This window comes from Narcine bancroftii, chromosome 1, assembly GCF_036971445.1.
Source record: "Narcine bancroftii isolate sNarBan1 chromosome 1, sNarBan1.hap1, whole genome shotgun sequence".
NCBI lineage: Eukaryota > Metazoa > Chordata > Chondrichthyes > Torpediniformes > Narcinidae > Narcine > Narcine bancroftii.
In genome coordinates, this window is record NC_091469.1 from 290,359,481 (window position 1) to 290,373,427 (window position 13,947).

Here is a 13,947-nt window from a genome sequence, read left to right on the forward strand (position 1 = left end):
ACTATTGAAAGGAGACTATGCTGATAAGGAAACTGTATTGGCAGAGGAAAACAGAACCATGAAAGAGAGAGAAATTCTTAACTTAGTCATCTGACATTGATAAAACATCAGCTAAGATTAAAGGGCGGCAAAGTTGGCGTAGTGGTCAGCGCAATGCTGTAACAGCGCCAGCAACCGGGACCAGGGTTCAAATTCCACGCTGTCTGTAAGGAGTTTTACATTCTCCCCGTGTCTGCGTGTGGGTTTTCCCTGGGGGTTCTGGTTTCCTCCCACCTTTCAAAATGTACCGGGAGTTGTAGGTTAATTGGGTGTAATCAGGTGCAACGGGCTTGTGGACTGAAATGGTCTGTATGTCTAAATTAAAACTTAAAATTAGCAGATAACAACAGACAATTTATTGAGAAGAGATTCATTTTTTAAAATTGTTTTGGAGAAAAAAAAATATCAAAGCCAGAATTATGTTATCCACCCTTAACGCTGTGATTGACCGCGCCATTCCAACAGACATCTGGGAGCAGATCCCATTACTGTGGTCCAAGGTTACAAATAGATGGGCATAAATATCAACAAATGCATGATTTCTCGATACCACCTGTATTTCCTTTTATTACAGATTTATCTGATTATTTAAAAACAATTTCCCAAAATTCCTTGATGAGATTGAACATCACGTCCCCAGACTGTCAGCTTGATAGTTTAAACACGAAAATTTTCTTTGGCTTGGCTTCGGGGACGAAGATTTATGGAGGGGGTAAAAGTCCACGTCAGCTGCAGGCTCGTTTGTGGCTGACAAGTCCGATGCGGGACAGGCAGACACGGTTGCAGCGGCTGCAGGGGAAAATTGGTTGGTTGGGGTTGGGTGTTGGGTTTTTCCTCCTTTGCCTTTTGTCAGTGAGGTGGGCTCTGCGGTCTTCTTCAAAGGAGGTTGCTGCCCGCCAAACTGTGAGGCGCCAAGATGCACGGTTTGAGGCGATATCAGCCCACTGGCGGTGGTCAATGTGGCAGGCACCAAGAGATTTCTTTAGGCAGTCCTTGTACCTTTTCTTTGGTGCACCTCTGTCACGGTGGCCAGTGGAGAGCTCGCCATATAACACGATCTTGGGAAGGCGATGGTCCTCCATTCTGGAGACGTGACCTACCCAGCGCAGCTGGATCTTCAGCAGCATGGACTCGATGCTGTCGACCTCTGCCATCTCGAGTACTTCGACGTTAGGGATGAAAGCGCTCCAATGGATGTTGAGGATGGAGCGGAGACAACGTTGGTGGAAGCGTTCTAGGAGCCGTAGGTGATGCCGGTAGAGGACCCATGATTCGGAGCCGAACAGGAGTGTGGGTATGACAACGGCTCTGTATACGCTTATCTTTGTGAGGTTTTTCAGTTGGTTGTTTTTCCAGACTCTTTTGTGTAGTCTTCCAAAGGCGCTATTTGCCTTGGCGAGTCTGTTGTCTATCTCATTGTCGATCCTTGCATCTGATGAAATGGTGCAGCCGAGATAGGTAAACTGGTTGACCGTTTTGAGTTTTGTGTGCCCGATGGAGATGTGGGGGGGGCTGGTAGTCATGGTGGGGAGCTGGCTGATGGAGGACCTCAGTTTTCTTCAGGCTGACTTCCAGGCCAAACATTTTGGCAGTTTCCGCAAAGCAGGACGTCAAGCGCTGAAGAGCTGGCTCTGAATGGGCAACTAAAGCGGCATCGTCTGCAAAGAGTAGTTCACGGACAAGTTTCTCTTGTGTCTTGGTGTGAGCTTGCAGGCGCCTCAGATTGAAGAGACTGCCATCCGTGTGGTACCGGATGTAAACAGCGTCTTCACTGTTGAGGTCTTTCATGGCTTGGTTCAGCATCATGCTGAAGAAGATTGAAAATACATCACATGTATTTACATAGATGTGCACATTTGCCTGCATATTATATATAAACTGCTGTAAGAATTTATAATATGTTCTCCAGTCAGCTATTAAACAGCAAAAACACAGATAATGTTGGAGGAACTCAGTAGGTCAGGGGGTAAAGATATATAACTGACGTTTTGGGCCTGAGCCCTTCTTCAAGGTCTGAGTAAAAAGTAGACATGTGACTGAATTAAAAGGCAGGTGAGGGAAGAGTGGGCAGGTGAGGGATACAGACAAACAGGCAGAAGGTGTTAATTGGGTAAGGACAGGACACTGGAGAGAGAAAAGTTGAGGATTGAGTGAAGGAGGGGGCTTGTTTGAGGCTCTATGGAAGCAGAGCTGGGGAAAGGAGACAGAGTAAAGGGGGGGGGAGAGAGGGAACGTGAACAGATCTAGAGGAGAGGAGACATAGGGAAAGGTGAACGCGAGGCTAACAGAAACTGGAGAAATTGATGATTATGCCGTTGGAGGGGGCCCAGACAGAAGATGAGGTGTTGTTCCTCCAATTTGCGGGTGGTCTCAGTCTGTCAGGGCATGAGACCATGGACAGACATGTCAGCAAGGGAAAGGGGCAGGCAGTTGAAATTCCTCCATTGGGAGTGGACAGAGCCGAGGTGCACAATGAAGTGATCTCCCATTCTGCATCCAGCTATTGAGTGTCATTCATTTCAACAAATATTCATAATCAGAGGTATTTCTGCAAGAAGTCAACACCACAATAGAACAGAGAGCACAGAGAAAGGCCACTGTTCAACCTAATGTCATCAAGTCCATATTTGTGCTCTCCAAGACACCTCACAGCTTCATCACAGTGCATCTTTCTACTCTTTGGCCCTCGTCACGTGCTTTGAATTAACCTCGAAGAACTTTCCTCCATTTCCTGGGGTTGGCTAGTGATGTTCAAATCTCTGAAACGGGACTGGAACCCACAACCTCATTCCCTGAAGGATAAAGGTGGACCAATTGAGCAACAATAGGTAAACCTTCAAGTCAGAAAAGAATTTGTTGAAGATTAAGTTATGTGCTTACCCAGAATTTCACTAGGAAGAAGGCATTATGAGGTCCTTTGCCATATAGTTCCTTAAGGCCACCTTTCTTCTCTGGGAACTTATCATAGATTTGGCGAATGTCCACGGATTCAAGCAAGGGGTCGCTGTAGGAATGGTTGGTCTGTCCAATATGTACAAAGAGGTGCTTGTTATACTGTGTGAAAAGATGAAAAATACAATATTATCGTTTCCATAGACACAAATCTCACTCACACATCGCCTCACAGATTAGACCATAAAGAAGCAGAAGTCAGCCATCTGACCTGTTAAGCCTGCTCTGCCATTCAATAAGATCGTGGTTGATCTGGCTGTGGACTCAGCTCCACTTTCCCTTTCCCCATAAGCTTTGATTTCTCCCTATTATTCGAAAATCTATAGGTAGCTTAAATACATTTGATGAGGTGGCATCAACTGTTTCTTGAGAGAATTCCAGATTCACTATTCTCCAGAAGAAGCAATTCCTCCTTATCTCTTGCCCCAAATCTTGAAGATTGAAGAAGGGCTCAGGCCTGAAATGTTGGTAATATATCTTTACCTCCTGGCTGAGGTCCCAGTCCTCCAGCATCTCTGTGGTTTTACTACCATCACAGCGTCTGCAGACTTTCATGTTTCACTTGCAGCTTAGACTCAGCCCACTCTCACTGACCCATGGAAACATGATTCAGAGTTCTAAGAATGGGAATTCAATTCTGCAGTGGGAGTTTAACAATTCTATTTGAAGAAATAAAAAGCCTGGGAAATGCAGTTTATCAATTTATCAATGCAACAGCCCGTGCAAAGTGAGCAATCTTTGCAAGAACAAGGAAACTAAATCAGATTCTTGCAAATTTTCTGTACAAACATCCTGTTTTTAAATCGCAGTCAGATTCTATTCAGAAGACTCACTGAGATTGTCCAAAACCCCATCCCAAACCCTTCCCACCTCTCCTCTAACTTACGTTGCCTAATTTAAAATTAGATTTAAATTTACTTACAGCATGGTAAAATCTGATTGCGGCCATTGAAATCCGTGCCACCCAATTACGCCAAAGTTTTGGAGGGTAGGAGGAAACCAGAGCACTTGGAGGAAACCCACGCAGACATGAGAGAAGTCCTTAAAGACGGTGTTGGTTCGAACCTGGGTTGGTGGTGCTGTAACAGCATCGCACTAACCGCAGCGCGAACCATGCTGCTGGTAATGGTAATTTTATGTCATCAACCTGAATTGAATTGGATACTGCCTCCTGAACAGAGATCAGTGGAAAGTGAAGTTTTGCATTTCATACAGGGAGCTCACAAAAAGTCTCCACACTCCAGCAATATTTTAAATCCACAAGAACAGTTCTCTCACAGAAAGTGGAGGTAGATTGAAGGAGGGCTCACACCAGTGGCTGATTGTTGTTGATTTGTGGTCAAAGGGCCCACATCAGGCTGCTGGAGACTGGCTCATGGGAATCAGGAATCGGATCCAGGATTCGAGAGGCTTTCTGATTGTATTGGAGGTTTGTATCTGGGGCTCGAGTTGCCAATGGATCAAACAGGTGTCTCTGTGGCTGCAGAGGCTGCGGGAGTGTCGGAGGTGAATCCACGGACACTCAGTAACTCTGCAGGGACTCTCTTTTGCTTCTCTTTCTCTGACTGTAAGGGGCGCTGGCCAATACTCATGGTGATTCTTTGCCTGCCTATGGCAGGCAAATCATATTACATTTTCTGTTTTATTACCTGACAATAAAAAGAATCTTGACTCGTGGAAAATTAAAAACTAGGTAGAAAGAGCTGGGGGGTGGAGAGGGCAAATTGGAGGCAGTTGCCGAAGGAAAATGCATGGGTGCTGCACTATTAAAATACAATAGGTTTCAAGAACCGAATACAACCAAATAAATCATTGCTTCACTTGGATTAAATTTCAGATGGGATAGGGAGGAGGAAGGAAGGATCATTTTTACATTGCAGTGAAAATGCCAAAGTGGGTTGGGACCAGCCAGTGGAGACATTTGCAAATTAGGAAGGTCGACGGAAAATTTAAATTGGATCTCGACCTTCCACAGGGAACCACAAGAACAAGGCTGTAGTGTAAACTCCCAACAAGGAAGGAAACGCGGAGATGGCTGCATAACTTTGCTGACAACAGCTGACTGGATGAGATTAACTTTACACGTAGTTTATATGCAACTGTTTTTCAATCTCTGCAATTTTCTGCAGAAATTACTCGACTTTTATTGGGGGAAGTCGTCCTGTATTCTTTCACCACCGGTGTTTTCTGAGAAACTCTGTTTTTGCTTCAAGTTGTGCATTATCCCAAATCCTGATTTTGATGTATTAATCAAGAGTGTATTTAACAGTCCATTAAATGTCGTTAAAATTCAATGATGGAGAAACTCAGCAGGTCACACAGCGTACTTTACAAGCAAAGATAAGTAACCAACATTTTGGGACTGAGCCCTTCATCAAGGTGCGAGCAAAATGTAGGCATGGCTGTGAATAAAATGGTGGGGGAGGCAGGAGCACAGACCCACAGGCAGGAGGTCATCATTGGATAAGGGAGGAAGGGCACAAGAGAAAGCAAGAGGAGGGGGGACAGCTCTGTGAGTGGAGAGGGAAGGGGACAGAGGGATGGGGAAGAGAGGGAGAACAGAGAGTGGGCTGGCAGAAGTTGATGTTAATGCCATCTGGTTGGAGAGTGGGTGGTATGATTTCAGCCATGCAAGATGGCACACCAAAGGCATGCAGAGTCCAGTGCACCAAATGAAGTTTTTAATTGTCATATGCATAGACAATTCTATTTGAAGAATAGAATTCTATTTGAAGAATGTGCCATGAGAAGCAATGAAGACAAATGACCACTCACTCCAGCGCCTTAAAACAAATTCACAAGAAAGTGAAAGGGCAGTATTTAGCGCAATGCTATTAGAACACCAGTGACCTGGGTTTGAATCCGGCGTTGTCTGTAAGGAGTTTGTATGCCCTCCTCTACATGAGATTCCTCGGGGTGCTCCGGTTTCCTCACACATTCCAAAGAGGTACGGAATTAGTAGGTCAATTGGTCACACTGGAGTATTCAGGCAGCATCGGCTCGTGGGCTGGAAGAGCCTGTAACCGTGCTGAATCACTAAATCTTTAAGAATTCAAATGACAAAGAGAAAAATGGGCAGATGACATTAGAGGTGAGTGGGAAGGGACAAGATGAAGTTGCTGAAGGAAAGAAAAAGGTAAACTCCATCCAACGAGATGCCAGAGCTGCTTTATCCATCAACTGAAAAGATTATCCAAATCACGATGTCACAATGAGTTCCTTCTGTACAGGAACCAGACCTTACCGAATCGGGGTCTCTCTGCTGCTCCAGAAAAGCTGAGAACTCCACAAGCCGAAGCTTTGATGTGCCAATGGAACGCCCTTGCCAGGCAGGGACGGAAGGGGTCGGGGCAGCTGTGGACTCGTAACCTGCACATCCAGAAAAAAAACCAACATCTCAATGTCTTCTACATCGAGTGTAAATACTGGTTGACCACGTGTGACGAGGTTGCATTAAAACTATACAAAGAACCCATGAAGATCATACCCACTCAGGCAGTGACAACCCATCACCACCTGTCCCAGGAAGTTAGGGTGACAGCCCATCACCACTGGTCCCAGGAAGTGGGGAAACAGCCCATCACCACCGGTCCCAGGAAGTGGGGTGACAGCCCATCACCACCAGTCCCAGGAAGTGGGGAGACAGCCCATCACCACCGGTCCCAGGAAGTGGGGTGACAGCCCATCACCACCGGTCCCAGGAAGTGGCGTGACAGCCCATCACCACCGGTCCCAGGAAGTGGGGTGACAGCCAATCAACTTCAGCCCCAGGAAGTGGGATGACAGCCAATCAACTCCAGCCCTAGGAAGTGGGATGACAGCCAATCACCACCTGTCACAGGAAGTGGGGTGACAGCCCATCACCACCGGTCCCAGGAAGTGGGGTGACAGCCAATCAACTTCAGCTCCAGGAAGTGGGATGACAGCCAATCAACTCCATCCCCAGGAAGTGGGATGACAGCCAATCACCACCTGTCACAGGAAATTGAACTATCTGAATATTTACCTCAAAGCAGAAATTTTAACATCATCAGTCAGAGTGGATCCTGGACCAGTTTTTGGATACAAGGGATATTTTTGGTTGAGGTGGGGAAATGGCAGAGGGATACAAGATATGGGAGCAGACAGCCATTCAGCCCATTGAGTCTGTTCCGCCATTCCATCATGAGCTGAATCATTCTCCCAGTTAGCCCCACTCCCCTGCTTTCTCCCCATAATCTATGATACTCTGACTATATAAGACACCTATCAATCTCTGCCTTAAATACACCCATCAACCTGGTCTCTACAGCTGCCCATGGTAGCAAATTCCAGAGCTTCACCATTCTGGCTATAGAGATTAATCTATATCTCAGTTTTAAATAGGTGCGCTTCCATCCTGAAGTTATGCCCTCTTGTCCTTGTCCAATAGTTCTCATCCTTCACACCGCTCCCCCACCCCACCCGCCACTCACTGTACCACCTTAAGTAAGCACCTATGGGATAGGATGTGAATGGGGGGGAAAAAGGTTGACAACCAATGTCCTGGACTCCCCAACTATAGGAAACACAATTTTGCCACATCTACTCTGTCCAGGCCTTTCAACACTTGAAAAGTTTCTATGAGATTCCCACCTCATTCTTCTGAACTCCAAGGAACAGATGGATGAGCTGGGAAAAGGAAGAAAGTAAAAGGTGAGAGGGATCCGCAACCCGAAGTGCTGACTGACCATTTCTACCCACAGATGCTACCTGACCGGCAGGGAGAAAAGGGCGGGGGTTTGTGAAGACCTGGGGGGGGGGGGGGGGGTTCAGTTTGAGGAAACCAGGTGAAACCTGGCACCTGGGTCTTACCTGAAATAGGTGTTGTGACTGCTGGCTGCGCTGTGTATGCTTGCTGAGTAAAGGGCTTCACACTGCAAGGAATAAATGCTCACGTTACTGAAGGGAACAAAAGGACTCCTATATATCCACACAGCAATTCTCTCCTCACAGTGCTAACAGTCAATGATTTGCAGCTAACGGTCAACTTTCATTGGTTCCGAAGATTTACCCATCAGCCAGCAATCCAACAAGAGATAATGTCACACTTTCTTCTCATTTGTTGGGAGTTTTACTGGACCTTTAAGGGTAGCAAGGTTAGTATAACGGATAGCGCAATGTCTTTACAGCGGCAGCGATCGGGACCGGGGATCAAATCTGTAAGGAGTTTGTACGTTCACCCTAGGTCTGCGTGGGTTTTCCCAGGGGCTCCGGTTTTCTCCCACTCTTCAAAACGTGCCGGGCAGGGATTGACGGTCAATTGGGTGTAATTGGGGCAGCACAGGCGCGTGGACTGAAAGGGCCTGTATGTCTAAAACACTAAAACACAGGAAGCAGCAAAGAACTGTTATATCGGCCAGTTAATCTCACCACCTGTTGTGTTTGGGAAATTATCAGGGTTGATGGGTTTACAGAGAGACGAGTTTGGACACATGTTATAATCAAAGGTAACTTTTTTGAACACATGGAGACAAACAGGGGAGATCACCAGTCAATACTTAATTACTCTACTACTAAACACCTATAGACATTCACATCGGACCCAGGTTGGATCCCGATACCAGTGGCTGTCTATCTTCTACACACTTCTGCACGTGTACACTCTCCACAGACAGAGACTTTCAAACACACTCCTGATTCCCTGTGGGGGTGCAGCTCTCTGCAAACACTGATCTATCACAGTACTACGGCTCAACTTAAGTGTAATGCACACCTTACCCGTGACTCCTCCAGCGATGTCCACAGTAGTGACCTGGAGTGGAGCAAAGTTCAGGGCTTGGACCAAGAGGCAGAGAGAGAAGTGTGGTGTGCATCAATGTTTTATACTGTTCTGAGCTGGGCATTTGACCAATGATAACACTGAATCATTTAAATGAGCCAATGGCAAGGTGTGCCAGAGTCCAACCTTGATTGGCAGGTGATGTGACTTCCAAATAGGTTTCATACAGGGAGGTCACATGTTGCTCCACAATCCAATATAACACCATCAGGCAAACTAACAGTGAGCCATAATACCAGTGAGCACCCCAGGCCATGCCTCCTTCTCACTATCAGGAAGGAGGTACAGGAGCCTGAAGACAAATACTCAACTTTACAAAAACACCATCAAATTCCTGAATGGACAATGAATCACAGAGACCACCTCACTTTCTCTTCATTGCATTAGTTACTTTTGAAAAAAATCTTGTATTTACAGAAGTGTAATTTATAGTAATTTTTCCCCTTATTCTGCACAATATTGTTGCTGAAGAACTACAAATTTCTTGATGTCTTCATGGCAATAAACCTGCTCTGACCAAGAAGAATCCCTTCTTTTCTCTTGTTCCCTGTCTCCTCCACTGAAGAGCCTTAAACCCCATCTCTCAGGCAAGGGGCACAGCTGGGAGAGCCTCCGCCTTCCAGTGCTAGCGACGCAAGTTCAAATCCGACTGCAGGCGTTGTCTGTGTGTAGTTTACACTCACGGGTTTCCTCCAAGTGCGTCAGCTACCATCCTCAACTCAGGAATGTGCCCATTGATGAGTGGACAGGATGCTCTCAACACAGGAAGGTAAAATCTGACAGGAGTCGAGTCAGAATTAAACAGCCTCACGCACTGCCAATCCAAGGTTAATCACAAATTGGAGGAGAACCACCTAATATTCCGTCTGGGCGATCTCCTACCAGACTGCATTAACACCAACTTCGCCAATTTCTGTAAAACCCCTCCTTTGTCTCCCTATCCCTTTGCCTCCTTTCCTCCAGCTGCCCATCCCTCTCCATTTGGAGAGCTGCCCCCACCCCCTCTCATAGCTTTTTCTCTTCTATCATCCCACCTATGACCTCTTACCTATAAGCTTGTCCTCCTCCTCCTTCTCCCCCCCACCCATCCCACCTTTTTATTTAGACACCTGTCTGTTTTTGCTCATGACAAAGGGCTCAGGCCCAAACTTTGCTTATAAGTTACTTCCTATGGTTGCTGTGTGACCAGCTGAGCTTTTCCAGCATGCACATTAATCAAAGCATCTGCAGACTTTCCTGTTTAATTCCAGGTGTGGCAGAGCTTTATCTGCACACCCTCCGACCTGATCTACTGCATTTGATGTACCAGGTCTGACCTCCTGCACTTTGGTGACCAAATGCAGACTCGGTGACTGTTTCATAATCTGTAGGCCAAAGTGTCAACCCCCAGTAGACAACCACTTCAATTCCCTTCGCCATTCCTACACAGACCAGACCATCCTCTACCTCATCCATTGTCAGGGTGTGGCCAAACTTGAGGCTTTAAACTCAATTGCAGAACATTAATTTTTCAAATTTTAGGTGGCTCCCACTTCAATCTGGTTCCACGGGTTCCATCTCTTCTGTGCCAACTCCTGTTCACAGATTCTCTTCAACATTTCCCCAGACACGTGGGCTGAAGAGCCTCTTCCTGTTCTGAACTGTTCAGTGTTCATTCCCTTTCTCAGTTGTCCTTAGTGATGGGGAATGAATTCCAGCCTTGCCAACCATATCCGCACAGGGGGAGAATGGAGCCACCATATCCACAGAGAGGGGGAGAATGGAGCCGGCCATATCCACACAGAGGGGGGAGAATGGAGCCAGCCATATCCACCCAGAGGGGGAATGGAGCTGGCCATATCCACACAGAGAGGGAAATGGAGCTGGCCATATCTGCACAGAGGGGGAAATGGAGCTGGCCATATCCACACAGACGGGGAAATGGAGCTGGCCATATCCGCACAGAGGGGGAAATGGAGTTGGCCATATCCACACAGAGGGGGAAATGGAGCCGGCCATATCCGCACAAGGGAATGGAGCTGGCCATATCCACACAGAGGGGGAATGGAGTTGGCCATATCCACACAGAAGGGGAATGGAGCTGACCATATCCGCACAGAGGGGGAATGGAGCTGACCCCATATCTGCACTCAGAGTGAGAATGGAGACAGCCATATCCGCACTATTATGAATGCTGCCTGGGGAATTGAGGGAGATACTAAACCCAGTCACGGTTGTGATGGTACTGCTTCACTGATTGTGTAACTTACTCTTGAGATGATCCGGGCTGTCCTGTGGGTATTACACTGTGCCAGAACTAGAGAAAAAGAAATACAGAACTAGTTAGAGAATCCGTCAGAGCTAATGACAGAATGGTGTCATTATGTTTACAAAATGTTTACAAAATAATCTGGTCACATCATCATAGAACTGCCAAGTTATCGAGACACAGGAGGAAATAATTATGGTTGCAATTGTAACATGAGGCCTTTTCACTCCGCATCGTAAAATGGAGATTCCCCAGAAACTTTCCTGTGAACCTGTGGTGTGAAAATGCTGGCCTGAGAATTTTAAAGGGGTCCATGGCCCAACCTTTTAGGTAGGTCCGCAGCCCCGGGAAATTTTCCCAGACCACCCTCGCCCTGTGGAATGAAAAGCCAAATGGCCAAACAGGGAAGCCTCATGATGTCAGCGCTTGTGTGCTGTGTCATGTAGGCGACTAAAATTAAAATTAAACGATACTTACCGCCTGACAACAGCAGGCCGCTTTGGCCTGTTGTGACACCAGCACGAGGGATGAATAGCCAACTTCGTTTTCCATAATCCCTCACGCAGCTGTATTCCCAGAGCTGGACCACCTGCATGAGGGATTATGGTTGACGAGGACGGCTATTCACCCCGCATTTGTGCTGCTGTCATGTTCACACTCGGATAATAAATTTGAACTTTGACTTGTGACATTGATAGGAAAGTTGGAAGGGACAAGGGTCGAATGCAGCCAATGGGACTAGCTTGGTCAGCATGGACAAGTTGGGCCAAAAGGCTTCTTTCTGTGTTGTAAAACTTTATGGCTATTTCATTCCTTGAAAAATGGGAATTTGCAGCTGATACTTTTCAATAAACCTTTTAATAACCTGATTTATAATTGTCCAGCTGGTTTGGTGGGATTGGGACATGTCTGGGGATTGACTGCTATGAGAGATACAGCTCCAGATCCCAACTGGGCGCCTTCTGTGTGGAGTTCACCCTGTCACCGTGTAGGTTTCCCTGAGGGATCCGGTTTCCTCCTGCATCCTAGATACGTGCGGGTCAATGGGTTAACTGGCCGAGGCAAGGGGTGGAATCTGGGGGGAGTTGATGACAACATGGGGATAAGAGGTTTCAGACAAAATAACCGTGGGAATGGGAACATCGTGAACTGCATCAACTCGATGGGCTGAGTAGCCTTCTTCTGGGTCATACAGAAGTATGGATGAGGGAGCAGGCCTCCAGATCCTTGACCAAAAACAATTCTGCCAGCATATCCAAATGGCCAGCAACCTCCCTGGTACCCTGCAGAGAACATTTCCACTCCACCTTAGGTGAAAGAAAAGGTTTTTGATGTCACTGTTGAACATTCCAGACCCAGAGGACAGAGCTCCCCTCTGCACTCCATTGAAGCACCTCGTTATTTACAAATCTTTGGGGAACTCAGTCTTCAGTCACTATTCCAGGACAATCTGCACAACTGAAATATCATTTCCACTTTTTTCCTTGTGATTATTGCATTGTGGCAATTAAAATTTTTACTACTGTTGTTGGTATATTTTATGTACTTGCATGACTGCAGCAAGAAAGCAATTGGGTGCATCTGGACATTGCACTTGTGTGTATGATAATAAACTCTGGCTGAACGGTTAACAGGAATTGGAACCGGGATGCGAGAGGGTGCAGAGGTCCTCCTGATCATGTTGGAAGTCTGGATCTGGAGCTTGGGTTGCCGTTGGTCTGGACTGAAGACTGTGTGGCTGCGGGGGCTCTGGGAGTGCTAAAGGCAAATCCAAGGATAGTCCGTGTGTCTGAAGGGACTCTCTTTTGCTTCTCTTTCTCTGAGTGTAAGGGGCACCAGGCAAATTCTGCTGATTGCGAATCTTTGCCTCACAGTAGAGTTAAGAAGATTTCATGGAATATTACATTTTCTGATTCATTGCATGACAATAAAAGAATCTTGAAAACTCGCATTGAACCTTAAACAAGATAAATTCGTGCAATCTCTCTCGTAACCGATGAGCTATGTAGCTCGGAAGGTGGAGTTTAAGCTGAAAGCTGCATCACTTACCCCGGGCCCTGCTTGAAAAGATGGCCGTGGGATCCCAGGCAGCCCCAGTTTGTGTTGGATGGTGGTGGCCGACACAATCTGTGCAGAAGACATGGCCGCCATGCTCTGAAGTGCTTTGTCCTTCACCGCTTGATCCTTGAACAGATCACAACATAACCTCACACTACATTCCGACACCAAGAAACCTTCCCCCCCCCCCCCCAAATAACTTAAACAAAGTACTTTATACTGTAACCACCTCCAAAGCAAGCAATTATTTCCAAACCAAACATTTCCTTTAAAATGAGGAAAAATACAAGATTTAAATTTGGATGGAGTCCATCACTCCCATAAATGCAAGTGAGGTGTTTAATTCCCTTTTCAACCTCCAGGGTTTTGTGCATTGCTTTGTTCGCTATGCAGACTTCAAAGAATCTTTCAGCTCCAAAGGAGGCCATTTGTTCATCATGCCGTGGGATCATTCTCCAGTTAATACCTCCTTCGACACTCCTTTCCAATGTTTATTCAATTTAAGCCCACCACTTCTGCCCCTCCTTTTACTGCCTTTTCAAAGTTTACCCAATTCCCTGTGGGGTATTCCAGATTGCAACAACACATTGGCCTCATTATCCCTCATCTCCCATCTTGTCCCAATGCCAATTTCAGTTTAAAAAAAAACCTGGTATCCAGCACCTATGTGGATTGGCAGATGCCAGATAAGTGAACTTCCCGGATGCTTGAGATTGTGGGCTGCGTGACTGGCGAACTAACGGCGAGGCACACCTATTTTAAACTGTATTTTTTATCTATTTATTTTCTCGGGTTTTTCTGCCGGTTGCTTGAATTCTGGATAACAGGGATTTTGCCTTTGAGTTGATTA

General features: G+C 46.4%; 1 protein-coding gene across 13 annotated transcripts in view; it reads right to left on the reverse strand.

Annotated features, from left to right (window-relative positions):
- The window catches only part of LOC138745883 (transcriptional enhancer factor TEF-1), a 210,723-nt gene that overhangs the window by 17,201 nt on the left and 179,575 nt on the right, over positions 1-13,947 (reverse strand). For all 13 annotated transcript variants that reach the window (XM_069903349.1, XM_069903364.1, XM_069903368.1 and 10 more), the window contains 5 exons: positions 13,089-13,223; positions 11,041-11,087; positions 7,825-7,886; positions 6,236-6,360; positions 2,920-3,093 (listed from right to left, as the gene is read on the reverse strand). In XM_069903349.1, coding sequence (XP_069759450.1) covers positions 2,920-3,093; positions 6,236-6,360; positions 7,825-7,886; positions 11,041-11,087; positions 13,089-13,223 — 543 coding nt within the window. The remainder of the gene's footprint in view (positions 1-2,919; positions 3,094-6,235; positions 6,361-7,824; positions 7,887-11,040; positions 11,088-13,088; positions 13,224-13,947) is intronic.